Here is a 12,400-nt window from a genome sequence, read left to right on the forward strand (position 1 = left end):
AACTTGAGTTTTTCCCTTCCTCTGGCCTGCCTTTACACAATTGCTCAGTGTGTGGCCAAAGATCTTGCAATGAGTACAGCACGGGGGCTTCCAGTTATACTCAAAGTCGATCTTTATTGCTCTTCTTCTGTCAATCACTACAGGCAATTCTTTCGGATAGGTGCAATCTGCCTTGATTTCTATACAGACCCTTGCATAGGTTGTCCTTTTCCTATCTTCTTTCAGTTTGTCAGTAAACAAAGGATTCCCAATTACACTCCCCACCTGACTGAAGCCCTCTTCATCCCAAAGTTCCATTGGGTACCTTTTCATCACCACCCAAATGGGTATTGTTTGGAGTGCTGCATCATCATCCTCCATAAATAGCTTCCACAGCCTGATGATCACCAGCTGACTCGCAATGTGAAACTAGCCAATATCACCTTATTTCGATCCTCTTCGTTCTCGAATTTGAAGGTATACATCGTTTCCCCATACGGCAGCATGGTGAAACCACTCTTCAGCCTCCATGTTCTACTCACTATCTCCCTCACATAGGTATAGTTCGGTCTCTTTCCTACAAAGCTTCCCACCACTAACATTTCAAACTTTATGTGCAAGTGTGCAAAGTTCTTTGATTCAACATGAAGAACTGGCTTTCCATTCACCACAGGTGGTGGAACATACTTCAGATCCTTCTTACCCACATTCGATCGACCTAAAACATCAGCCCATGAAGCCTTTGCTGCTGCCGTTCCCTTCTCTGATGTGTTTCTGTCCTCTTTTGTTAAGTCTGTGTGCTTCTTTGCATCACCATTGCTTCCTAAGTTCACTTCCTCTTTCCCTTGCTGTTCCTCCAAACTTTGGTTTCTTTTTGAATTCTGACCTTTTGGCGTATGCTCCTCTCCCCTGAAGTTTTTCCCCGACCCATCTTGCTGTTGACTATCTGAAGAGTACTTGTTCTGAACCCAGTTAGTATTTTGAGTCTCTGTTGCATCCTTTCCCCTCTCAGCTTGCGATCCCGATATTTTAGGATCTGATGTTCCTTCTTCCCCAGCTTTTGAGGTTGTTCCAGTAATTCTCGATACCATCAGTTCAACTTCTCTTGTTTTCTGTTCAGTCACCTCAGTACCAAGTCGCTTGAAAAGGAAATCTTCATCTTCCCCGACTCCCTCACTTCTTGTTACCACTCGTGTTTCTTTTTCATTGTTGCCTGGTTCGTTCCCATCAGTAGTTCATCGTCTTCTCCAAACACTCGCGAATTTAGTCCTTTCAGATCCACTTTTTCCGCCTTCTTTGCACTCATATCTCTAGAGTTTTGTTTGAATATAAAGTCTCCATCATCTCCAACTCCAGCCATACGTGCTGATCCTCGATACTCTCCTTTCTTGAGAGTTTTGGTTTGTACCAACTCTCTTATTTCTCCTTCCTCTTCAACTTCTTTCACTGCCTCCAATAATCTATGAGCTTCTTTCAGTAGTTCATCTTTTGTTACAGCAGTAAGCCTCTGTTCATGCTTTCCAGATACCTCCTCTCCTTCATCCAGCCTTTTCCTCAGTTTTTCTAACGACCCTTGGCCATATTTCCTCAGTAGCGCACTCCTGACAACTTCTATTTCTTCATCTTCATCACTCGAGTCCATCTCTCGGTCAGAATCATCACTTTTATCTCCAACCCTAGCTGGTGTGCTAGGGTTTACGGCAGCAACAACCCTAAAATCTTTTGTTTTTTGCATGTTTTTCATAATTTTTAGTAAAAAGACCTAAATACCCCTATACTTAAAAAATCACCCTATTTTTGCCACCATTAAAGCAAAAATCACCCCAAGCTTTCCCCATTTACACTGCCCGGCGCTTTATCACTTCCTATGTCTCCTAACGCCTCTATTATTTCATCTCTTGAGATTGGTTTTTCCAGCTCTTCCAATTCTGCGTTTTGTATTCTGCTCTGGACTATATAAATCCTTATAGTATCGTTCACATTCAGCACCAATTTCGTTAAAGTCCTGCATCATATTCCCGTCTCTATCAACTAGACATGTTATTTTATTTACAACTTTGCGAGCTTGTACCGATTTGAAAAAATAACTTGTATTGCTATCTCCCACACTGATAACTTGGTCGTGCGACTTCTGTTTGTAAAACCCCTCTTCAGAAACTGCTGCTTGTACATAATGTTTTATGGCTTCTTTTTCCCTTCTAATGAGGCCTCGCTCCATGGGCTGTTGCTGTAACTCTATTTGTACCTTATCTAATTGCCTCTTTTTTTCTTGTACCCTGTTAATAACATTTCCAACCCTTTCACGATTCCATGCTATTTTATTATTATTATTATTATTATTGGGAAGCAGGGTTTTTGAGAGGTCCCTTACCCCTATATTATTAAATTAAAATAAACTTGTAATCTAGTTCCAGTTACATTCTCTCACATATTCCTTTCCTGCAGCATCCTCAAATATAATTTTTTTTACATCCTCTGCAAAGGAACTAGGAATTAACTCAATACAACTAATTGCAGGTATATTTTTAGCTAGCGCATCTGCTAGTCTATTGGACTCTCTAAACACATGTATAATATCGAAATATTCAAACTCAGCTACCAATCTTCAGATGCTTGCCATCAAAAAATGCGCTTCCCATGGGTAGGCCTTTTTCATAAAGGCTACCACGCTTTTGTGAGTCCGTTCGGGCCTTTATTCTTTCGATATTATGGGCCTTTGCAAGTCTGAGCCCTTGTTCTAAACCGTGCAACTCAATTAAATCAATGCTGCTGTAGTCGGACTTCCCATGCACAGCAGCTAACACTGACCCAGCTTCATCTCTTATGGCAGTAGCCCATCCCCCCTCAATATTTTGCATCGTCCCATCTGTATTCAAGTTTTGAATACCTGTTAGTGCCCTATCCCATTTGCATATGATCCCTTTTTTTCTCTTTTCTTCCACTCTCATATTCCACAATTCCATGAACCTGTGCATCTCTGGCCCTCTGTCCATTTTCAGCTGCAGCAAAATCAGTTTAACTCTCACATCTTTGACAATCAGCTGAACCAATGTAGCTGCTATCCGATATTTTCTGTTAAAAATTCGGTTATTCCTCCTTCCGACCCAATAATGTTGTCCCCGTAAACATGAGTCCGATTGCATCTTGGTATCCTCCATTACCTTTGCTCTCTCGCTACTACCCATTGCACTTCCTGTTTGCCGACTTTGTCGCTTTTGGTCGTGCATACCCACCATGCTTCAAAGCTCGGCCCAAACAAACATATTGACCATACAAGCACTCAAAGAACAGATGGCTCTCGGTTTGGACTCCCAAAGATAATACGCACGGATCATCTCGCACCACCTTCCTCTCTTTCATTTTCATCGGTTAATCTTCATCCTTCCTTCAGAGCCATCCACGCTATGAACGAATGTCTCGAACACGGTTAGTGAACCAAATTATATTGTGCCAATGAACTGGGATTTTGATGTTTCGAATACTCTCATATGTCTCTTTCTGTGTGTATTCCCTTATATGTGAAGATCCCCAAACCAATTTGTCTCTCTCCCCTGATATCTGTACCTCCCCCAACCTGTTCGATACAATGCCCGAGAGATGGATACCTATGTAGTTCGGTACTCTCCACTGGCCATTTTTTATAGTGGTGCTACTGTTGACTCCATGTTTGTGGGAAGTATTCAGTAAGGATTGTGGTGCTACTGGTGCTCCATGTTGACTCCATTTTCGATACAATGCCCGATCAGATGGATACCTCAGTGCTTGTGGGAAGTATTCAGTAAGGATTCCAACTGGGTGCCAGGGGTCCAGCTAGAACTTTGTTTCTGCTCCATTGCCTATCAGGTGCAATGCCAAGTCCCCCACATCTTTTCGAAGCTTCAGAATGTTCCTCCAGCTCCAAGAACAGTCCTGTGGTGTCTTGATTTGCAAGAAATTCCTACCCCTTATAAGATTCCTCTGCACCCATTTCACCGACAAGTTGTCTTTACTGCTGACAATATTCCATATATGCTTCATGTTCGCAGCTTGATTTGCTTTGGCCAAGTCTCGTATCGCTAACCCTCCTTCATCATAAGGGTAACATATCTCCTCCCACCTAATAAGGGCATGCGACAATGAGCAATCAGTGCCATTCCAGAGGAAGTTCCGGCATATTCTGTTTAACTCCTCAATTGTTTTCTGCGGAATGATAAACGACGAGAACCAATACACACTCAAGCTGTTCAAGACTGATTTAATGAGTTGAACTCTTCTGGCATACGAGAGAAAGCATCCTTTCCAGCTTTCCACCCTATCTGTCAATCTACTAATCAACGGAGCACAGTCCCTAGAAGTTAGTCTTGTTGTAATGAGTGGTAGTCCTAGATATTTTACAGCAAAGTGTACCTTCTTGAACCTAGCAGCCTTGCCGGTATACGTAATAACACTAGTTTCCATTCCAAAGATTTAAAACCGCTTCCGAATAACAACTTCTTGAATATTAATAAATTCTTTTTCAGACATGTTGCAGTTCCAATATCTCCATACATAAAGGCAATTAAGATTCCATGCTATGAGTGCTCCCTTAGTTACCTTCAACTTCTTCGTGAAAATGAACATTGGGTTGCCCACTACAGAACTCTGCCAAGCTTCTTCCACTGTTTTCATGAACCCCTCCTCTTTGTGCCAGAAGTTAAAGAATTTGAACGACCTTTTCTTTTGGTTCCTCTGCACAATCGATGTAACTACCATCGATGAGTGGTCTGAGATAGCCCCTGGGTTCAAGAACTCAACCTCATGGTCTGCATACTCATCTATCCACTCCGAATTAACCATCACTCTATCAAGTTTGCAACTGATTCTCGCCTCTTGCTTGTTGCTCCATGTTAGGAAATTACCTTTGTACTTGATATCCACTAGCCCTGCAGATGTGACACAATGCAATAGGTCTGAGAACTGTTGAGGCCTCACTTTGAGTCCTCCTACCTTTTCTTGAGAGTTCAAAATAGTGTTGAAATCTCCAAGAATTATCCAAGGTTTTAGTATAGTACATGACAAATCCACTAACTCCCTCCATAGCTGCCTTCTTTCCATCATATCCACACTCGCATATACAATCGTGACTATGAACTCTTCTCCTGCTATTGTATTCACCTCCATAGTTATATGTTGGTCATCCTTCCTTAGTAGCACAGCTGAGCATACCCTTGGATCCCAACAAAACCATATTCTCCCCAATTCACTCTGTGTATAGTTGTCCTCCATTGCCCACTGAGTAAAAGTTTTGTTAAAAATTCTATCTCTCTTTGCTGATTTTACCCTCGTTTCCACTAATCCCATAATGCTCAAGTTAAACTTTCGAACCATATCTTTCACTTCCACCTATTTGAAACCCATGTTAAACCCCCTCATATTCCAACATCCTAGATGTGCATTCATTTGGACACATTGATAGGCTTAGAGTGACCGTACTTGGCAGTCACTATCTGATGTCGTCCTCCTGGTGCTGTTGGTTTCTTTGTTGTTTTGCTTCCACTCACCTTATTGCCTATATTGTTAGTATCTCCATCAGAGGTCACTCCTTTCCCTTATCTCGATACCCTTGTCTCTTGGACTATAGTCTGTTGCCTCATAGCATCTCTCTGTGTCGTCTCTATGTCTTGCCCTTTTTCTGTTGGACTCCCTTTTGGCTGCTGCTCATCAGTTCGCACTCTCTGTTCCTCTATCAAATTTCGAGCTTTGCATCTATGCCGCTTACTTGGGGACTCCCATTCTGCCTCTGCCTCGATATTGTGTACTTCATAGACCTCTTGTTGTTCTGAGTTTGCTTCTTGTTGTGTCTCTTTTTCTTTTTGTTGAGGTTGTTGCTGTTGCACCCTTTTCTCCCCTTCCTTCTTATCAGTACTTGCTTTCTGTATCCATACTTTATAATTGTGTTCTGCTTCCTCGCTCACCTTCTTAGGGCAGCGCAGATCCGAATGACCAAATATCTTGCAGCCCATGCATCTCGGGGGTTTCCAATTATATTCAAACGCCACTTTATACCCTCTCTTTTGATCTAGAATCACTGGAACTCCTTCTGGATATTGGCAGTCTGTGTCAATCTCCACGCACATTCTCGCATATGCTGTTCTTGACATATTCTCCGTTAATCTATCACTAAACATAGGAATCCCTATTGCGCTTCCCACTTGACTAAAGCCATCCTTGTTCCACATCTCCATTGGCAACCCTTTGACTACCACCCATATTGGTATGGTCTTTAGTTCCCTTGTTTCTGCCTCTACAAAGGTTCTCCATGGCCTTATTACAAACAGCTGACTCGCAATGTGAAACGAGCCCATATCTAGTACTGATTGCTTGTCTTCTTCATTCTCAAATTTGAAGGTGAACATATTTTCCCCATATGGCTTCATGACAAAGCTTTTTATTCTCCAAGTTCTACTAACCACATCCTTAACAAAATTATAATGCATCCTTTTCCCTACAAACGATCCAACTAACAAATTCTCAAATTTTTTGTTGAAGTCTGTGAATGGGGAGCTCTTCACATGAATAACGGGCTTTTCATCAACCAATGTTGGTGGTACATATGACAATTCAGTGCTTCCAACTGCCTTTTTTCCAATCACGTCTGCCCATGAACTTTTCATTTGCGGTGTCTTCTCGCTGTGATTCTTTCTTGTTTCATGCTCTGTGTTTTCATTCTCTATGCCAGTTTCTCGCGTTTTTATTGCCAAATCTCTGCTTTCACTGTGGTCTTTTGGTTGTGTATCTGTGGTCAACCTTGCATCCCTCTCTGATGTGTTCTCCTCTCTTTCTTTGTGCATAAATTTTTCTAGTAGTTCTTCTTTTATCTTTCGCCCTTTTACACCACTACCATCAGTTCCATCCGCTTCGCTTTTTCCCTTTAAGTTTGTCCACTTAAAGATGGTTGCCATACCGCCTCTTCTTCATGGATCCTCGTAGCATATCGAGTGCAATATCCTCAATCTTTTCTTTTTCACTCTGTATCTTTCCTCGACTGTCATTATTTTTCTCTGCATTCAACTTTTGCCTGAACCTTTCCAATGATCCGTCCCCATACTTCTTTCTTATGGCGGCCCTGATGAAATCCAAATCCTCCTCATCAGAATGAGGTGTTCCATGCTCTGTTTCCTCTCTCTCTCTCTCTATGCAAGTCCTAGTAGGTGTTTCAAGGTTTGCGGCTGCTGTCTCCTCGTGTTCTCGTGTTTTTTGCATGATTTTTCTCTATTTTTGGCCAAAAAGACCAAAATACCCCTCAAGTTTATATCGCCCTCTAAAAGGTCCCCATTAACAAACTATCAATCAATCTAGTGCCGGATTGATTGATTGATTGTAGAAAATTCATGATCTTATCACTTTTTCCGGATACAGCCCTATTCTGGAACTAATACATCAAAAGTCGTGTTATAGAGCCAAAATGACCCTAAAAGGGACATCTTGGAACAACTGGAAAAAAGTGCCAAAAAGTCAAATTGTCAAAAGTCAACGGTCAACGATCAAAGTCATAGTCAACAATAAAAGTGAACTCAAGGGCCTACAAACTCAAAAGCACTTGAAACTCTACAAAGCTTCAAGGATCAATGACTAAACCATTTTTAAGACAAGGACTAAGCCTCTAAACCCTAAACCCTATCCTAGATCATCAAGTGTTTCGCATACATTCAATCAATCAAGTGTTTTGCTTTCATTCTATTGCAAACTCCTACGTTGATGCATTTAGTCAAGTGTTATGTATTCTGTCGGTGTATAAAGTGGGGTTATAGGGTTTGGAAGTTGTTCATCTTAGATCTAACTTATATGATCTAGGCTAGGGTTTAGGGTTTAGAGGCTTAGTCCTTGTCTTACAAAGGGTTTAGTAATTGATCCTTGCAGCCTTGGAGTGTTTCCTGTGCTTTTGAGTTTTTGGGCCCTTGAGTTCATTTTTATCGTTGACTATGGCTTTGATCGTTGACCGTTGACTTTTGACAAATTGACTTTTTGGCACTTTTCCCCAGTTATTCCGTGAAGTCCTTTTTTTTTTTTTTATCGGTAAGCGAGGTTTTTATAGAGGTCCCCTACCCCTTTTCATTAAAAAAGAAATTATTTGGTTGTTACATTCGTAAACATCCTTTGCATCTTCATATGCAATTTTTCCTTACGTCCTCAGCAAATGAACTAGGTATAATAACTATAATACTCACAGTAGATTCATTTACAGCCATTGCATCTATTATGTTATTTGTTTCCTTATACGAATGTAATAAGGTGAAATGCACTGTTTGTACTTCAACCTCTATCTTGGCAGTTGTAGCATCTTCTTTGGTGTCCTTCACCCATACTGCGCTTTTCAAATCTTTTGGCACCTTCATGTTCTTAGGACACATAGTATCATTGTGCCCAACCACATCACAGCATGTATTTGAATTCTACTCCCAATCTTCTCCTCTCATCAATCACCAGAGGGACACCATCTGGATACGTGCATTTTGTGTCTATCTCCACGCACACCCTAGCATATGCAGTTCTTGATTTTTGCTCAGTTAGTCTATCAACAAACAATGGATTTCCAATCACACTAGTTACATCACTAAATCCCTCCTTGTTCCACATTTCCATAGGTAGTTTTTTTATAATCACCCATATAGGGATCGTTTTCAAATCATGTGATTCTGCCTCAACAAACAATTTCCATGGTCTAATCACAAAAAGTTGACTAGCAATATGAAAACACCCCATATCCCGAACTGCTTCTCTCTCTTCCTCCTTTTCAAATTGAAAAGTGAACATATTATCACCATATGTGTTCATGGTGAAGTTCTTGATATTCCAAGTTCTTCTCACCACATCTTTGACATAACTATACCCTAACCTTCTCCCCACAAAATGCCTAACCACCGTATTCTCATACTTCTTGTTCAAGCTTGCAAATCGAGAACTCTTAACATGAATTACTGGTTTGCCATTAATAATAGCAGGAGGAACATAATACAAAGTTTCCTTCCCTACAGACTTCCTCCCTAGCATTTCAGCCCACGTTCCTTTGTTACTCGTAGTATTTGGGCCTGTATCTTCTCCACCCAATCCTAGTTTAGCATCCCCATCCCCAGCTTGATGTTCTGCACCTCCTTCATGCTGGTCATGATTCTTTTCACCCAAACTTGGTTGTTGCTCTACAGTTTTTTCAGTAGTCCCTTCTGCTCCATTTCCACATGCTGCCATTACATGTTTCTCTACTCCTTGTTGTGTAACAATATCGCTGCCACCCACTCCTGTAACTTTCATACCTTTTCTGTTCATGGATGCAGGTGGTTCTGTTGGTTTCGTCTTGTCGATTTCAATACCTCGACATTGCACTGCATCAAGGGATGCATGATTTCAATACCAAAGAAGATGCTACAACTGCCAAGATAGAGGTTGAAGTACAAACAGTGCATGCTGTTGAAAGCGAGCAAGAATGGGAATCACCTACTAAGAAGCATCGATTCAGGCCTCGGGTAGGGCAATCCTCAAGGGGTGCATTTCTAAGTTCAGAAAACGAGAAAGAGGATGATACATTGAATGTCATAGATGGGAGCATTAAGGGCAATGAGACTACTAAGGCAGGAGAAATTTTTAAACCAGTACTCAAGGAGGGCAATAGAGGTACAAAGGAAGGGAGGTTTACTACAGAGGAAGCTTCTTCTAATGAGAGAAATGTGACTAGAAACAAGGCTCAATCACAAAAATCAGCACAGGTTGGTCAGGGTGAAAAGGTTTCTATGTCTACAACTACTGGGTCAAAGACAAGCAAGGAGGTGACTAATACAGGCACCACTCCTCTCATAATTTCAAATGACTACGGCATGTTGGAACTTTAGAGGATTGGGCTTGAGATACCTATGGCAAACAAAGAAATTGATGAGGAGAATACAAGAATTGCAAGCAGAACTTTGTTATTTCACCTTATTACATTCGTGTAAGGAAACAAATAACATAATAGATGCAATGGCTATAAATGAATCTACTGTGAGTATTATAGTTATTTCACCCTATTTTTGCCACTATTAGAGCAAAAACATGAAGCGCTCTTTCTTCTTGTCTTTAACTCTATCAATTATGTTCCCTACTCTCTCTCGATTCCACTCAATCAGAGCCCCCTTTGTTACCTTCAGTTTTTTCATAAACACATACATTGGATTACCCTCTACTTTGCTTTTCCACACCTCTTCCACTGTTTGCATAAAACCCTCTTCATTGTGTCAGAAGTTGAAAATTTTAATCTTTTGATTTCTCTGTTTCATAGATGTAACTACCATAGAGGAGTGGTCGGATATAGCACCTGGGTTTAAGAACTCAGCTTCATGGTCTTCAAACTCACCAATCCACTCTGAATTTGCCATCACTCTGTCGAGTTTGCAACTTACTCTCTCATTGTGCCAGAAGTTGAAAAGTTTAAAAGCCTTTCTCTTTTGATTTCTCTGTTTCATAGATGTAACTACCATAGAGGAGTGGTCGGATATAGCACCTGGGTTTAAGAACTCAGCTTCATGGTCTTCAAACTCACCAATCCACTCTGAATTTGCCATCACTCTGTCGAGTTTGCAACTTACTCTCTCCATTTGCTTGTTACTCCATGTAAGGTAATTACCTTTGTACTTGATATCCACTAGTCCCGCAGAATTTACACAATTCAAAAAATCTGTAAACTGGTTCGGGATGACTTCTAACCCTCCTTTCTTCTCTTGTGGACTCAATATGGAGTTAAAATCCCCCATTACTAACCATGGCTTTTGTATAATGCAAGATAAATCTATTACAGCTCTCCATAGTTCTCTTCTTTCGTTCATATCCACACTTGCATAGACTATTGTGGCCACAAACTCCTCCCCTGATATCGTGGCCACTTCCATGGTTATCTGTTGATCATCCTTCCTCAGTAAAGTTTCTGTACATACTCTAGGATCCCAACAAAACCATACTTTCCCCAAAGCATTATGTGCATAGTTATCCTCCATTGCCCACTTGTTAAACGTTTTGTTAAACACTCGCTCTCTTTTTTCTTCTTTCACTCTTGTTTCCACTAACCCCATGATACTCAGATTGTATTTCCAGACCATGTCCTTCACTTCTACTTGTTTGAAATTCATGTTGAATTCCCTCATGTTTCAGCAGCCGAGATGTGTACTCATTTGATAACATTTGGTTTCTTAGAGTGACCGTACTTTTGGCTGTCACTATGCTAAGTTTCCCTCGAGTGGTATTTTTAGTGGCTGTAATTCCACTCATCTTGTTTCCTTTTGCACTACTTGTTTCTCCTTTGTTATTCTTCCCTTGTTCGCTTGGTAAGTCTGCCTCCCTACCTTCTGCTTTTTCAGTTTGTTTCTTCTCCATGCTATTCCCTTTTTTTTTTTTTTTTGGCAAGCGGGGTTTTGAGAGGGTCCCTTTACCCCTATTTTATTCATAATAAAATCATAGCTCGCTTACATTCTTACATATTCTTTTGCCCGTGGCATCATCATATATAATCTTTTTTTACATCCTCCTCAAAAGAACTAAGATTATATTATATATAAACTAACAGTAGGTAAGGTAGATGCTAGTATATCTGCTAGTTTATTTGTTTCTCTAAATACATGCATAATTGAAAATTCTTCTAGCTGTTCTATCATGTCATGTATCTCTTTCATCATGTGATGTGCCCTCCATGGGTACTGCGCTTTATCCTTCATGTACGCTGTTACACAAGTCGAGTCTGTTTGCGCCCTCATTCTTTGATATCCTTTTTGCAATCCAAGTCTCAGCCCTTGCAATTCAATCAAGTCTATTGAATCATAGTCTGCTTTGCCATGTGCTGCTGCAACCACAACCCCATTCACATCCCGAAACACTGCTGCCCATCCTCCTTGACTTCCTTGTAGTGGTGTGCTATCCGTATTCAGGTTGTATATGCCTTCTCCAGCTCTCTCCCAATAGCAGCGCTTCACCTTCCTTTGCTTCGCTCTTACTTGAATGTCCCATCTCTCCATGAAGCTGTTCCGTTCGGGCCCCTCCTCCATTTCAGCTTTGAGTGACTGTAGTTTGATCTTAACGTCCCTTATGATCTCCTTCCCCACATGCTCTGCCACATTTTCTTTTTGCTGAAAAATTCTCTGATTTCGCTCCTGCCACACTTTGTATATGAAGCCAGTAAACACTAACCGAACTGCATCTTGCTTATAGCCTTTTCCCTTTGCCCCCTTTTGTACCCATGCAATTTCTAGCTGCCATGAAGCAGCTCTCGCCCTTTGATAACCTGCAAATTTGAGTACATATTGCCATATAAACTTTGAGTAACTACAATCAAAGAAAAGGTGTCTCACTGTCTCTCTTTCCCTCCCACAGATAACACAAGTATCGTCTTGTACTATATTCCACTCCTTCATCTTGTCTAGTCTTTAATCATTCGCTCAGAGTTAGC

General features: G+C 41.0%; 2 protein-coding genes across 2 annotated transcripts; both read right to left on the minus strand.

Annotated features, from left to right (window-relative positions):
- Positions 1–10,202: 10,202 nt before the first annotated feature.
- LOC147487865 (uncharacterized) lies at positions 10,203–11,105 on the minus strand. Its single transcript, XM_086574163.1, has one exon. It carries the CDS (start codon positions 11,103–11,105, stop codon positions 10,203–10,205), a length of 903 nt encoding a protein of 300 aa, XP_086430289.1.
- Positions 11,106–11,501: 396 nt separating this feature from the next.
- On the minus strand, positions 11,502–12,365 carry LOC147487866 (uncharacterized). The gene has a single exon (XM_086574164.1). The coding sequence runs from the start codon at positions 12,363–12,365 to the stop codon at positions 11,502–11,504; it is 864 nt and encodes a 287-aa protein (XP_086430290.1).
- Positions 12,366–12,400: the final 35 nt, after the last annotated feature.

The sequence above is a fragment of the Coptis chinensis genome, chromosome 7, assembly GCF_015680905.1.
Source record: "Coptis chinensis isolate HL-2020 chromosome 7, ASM1568090v1, whole genome shotgun sequence".
Taxonomy (NCBI): Eukaryota; Viridiplantae; Streptophyta; class Magnoliopsida; order Ranunculales; family Ranunculaceae; genus Coptis; species Coptis chinensis.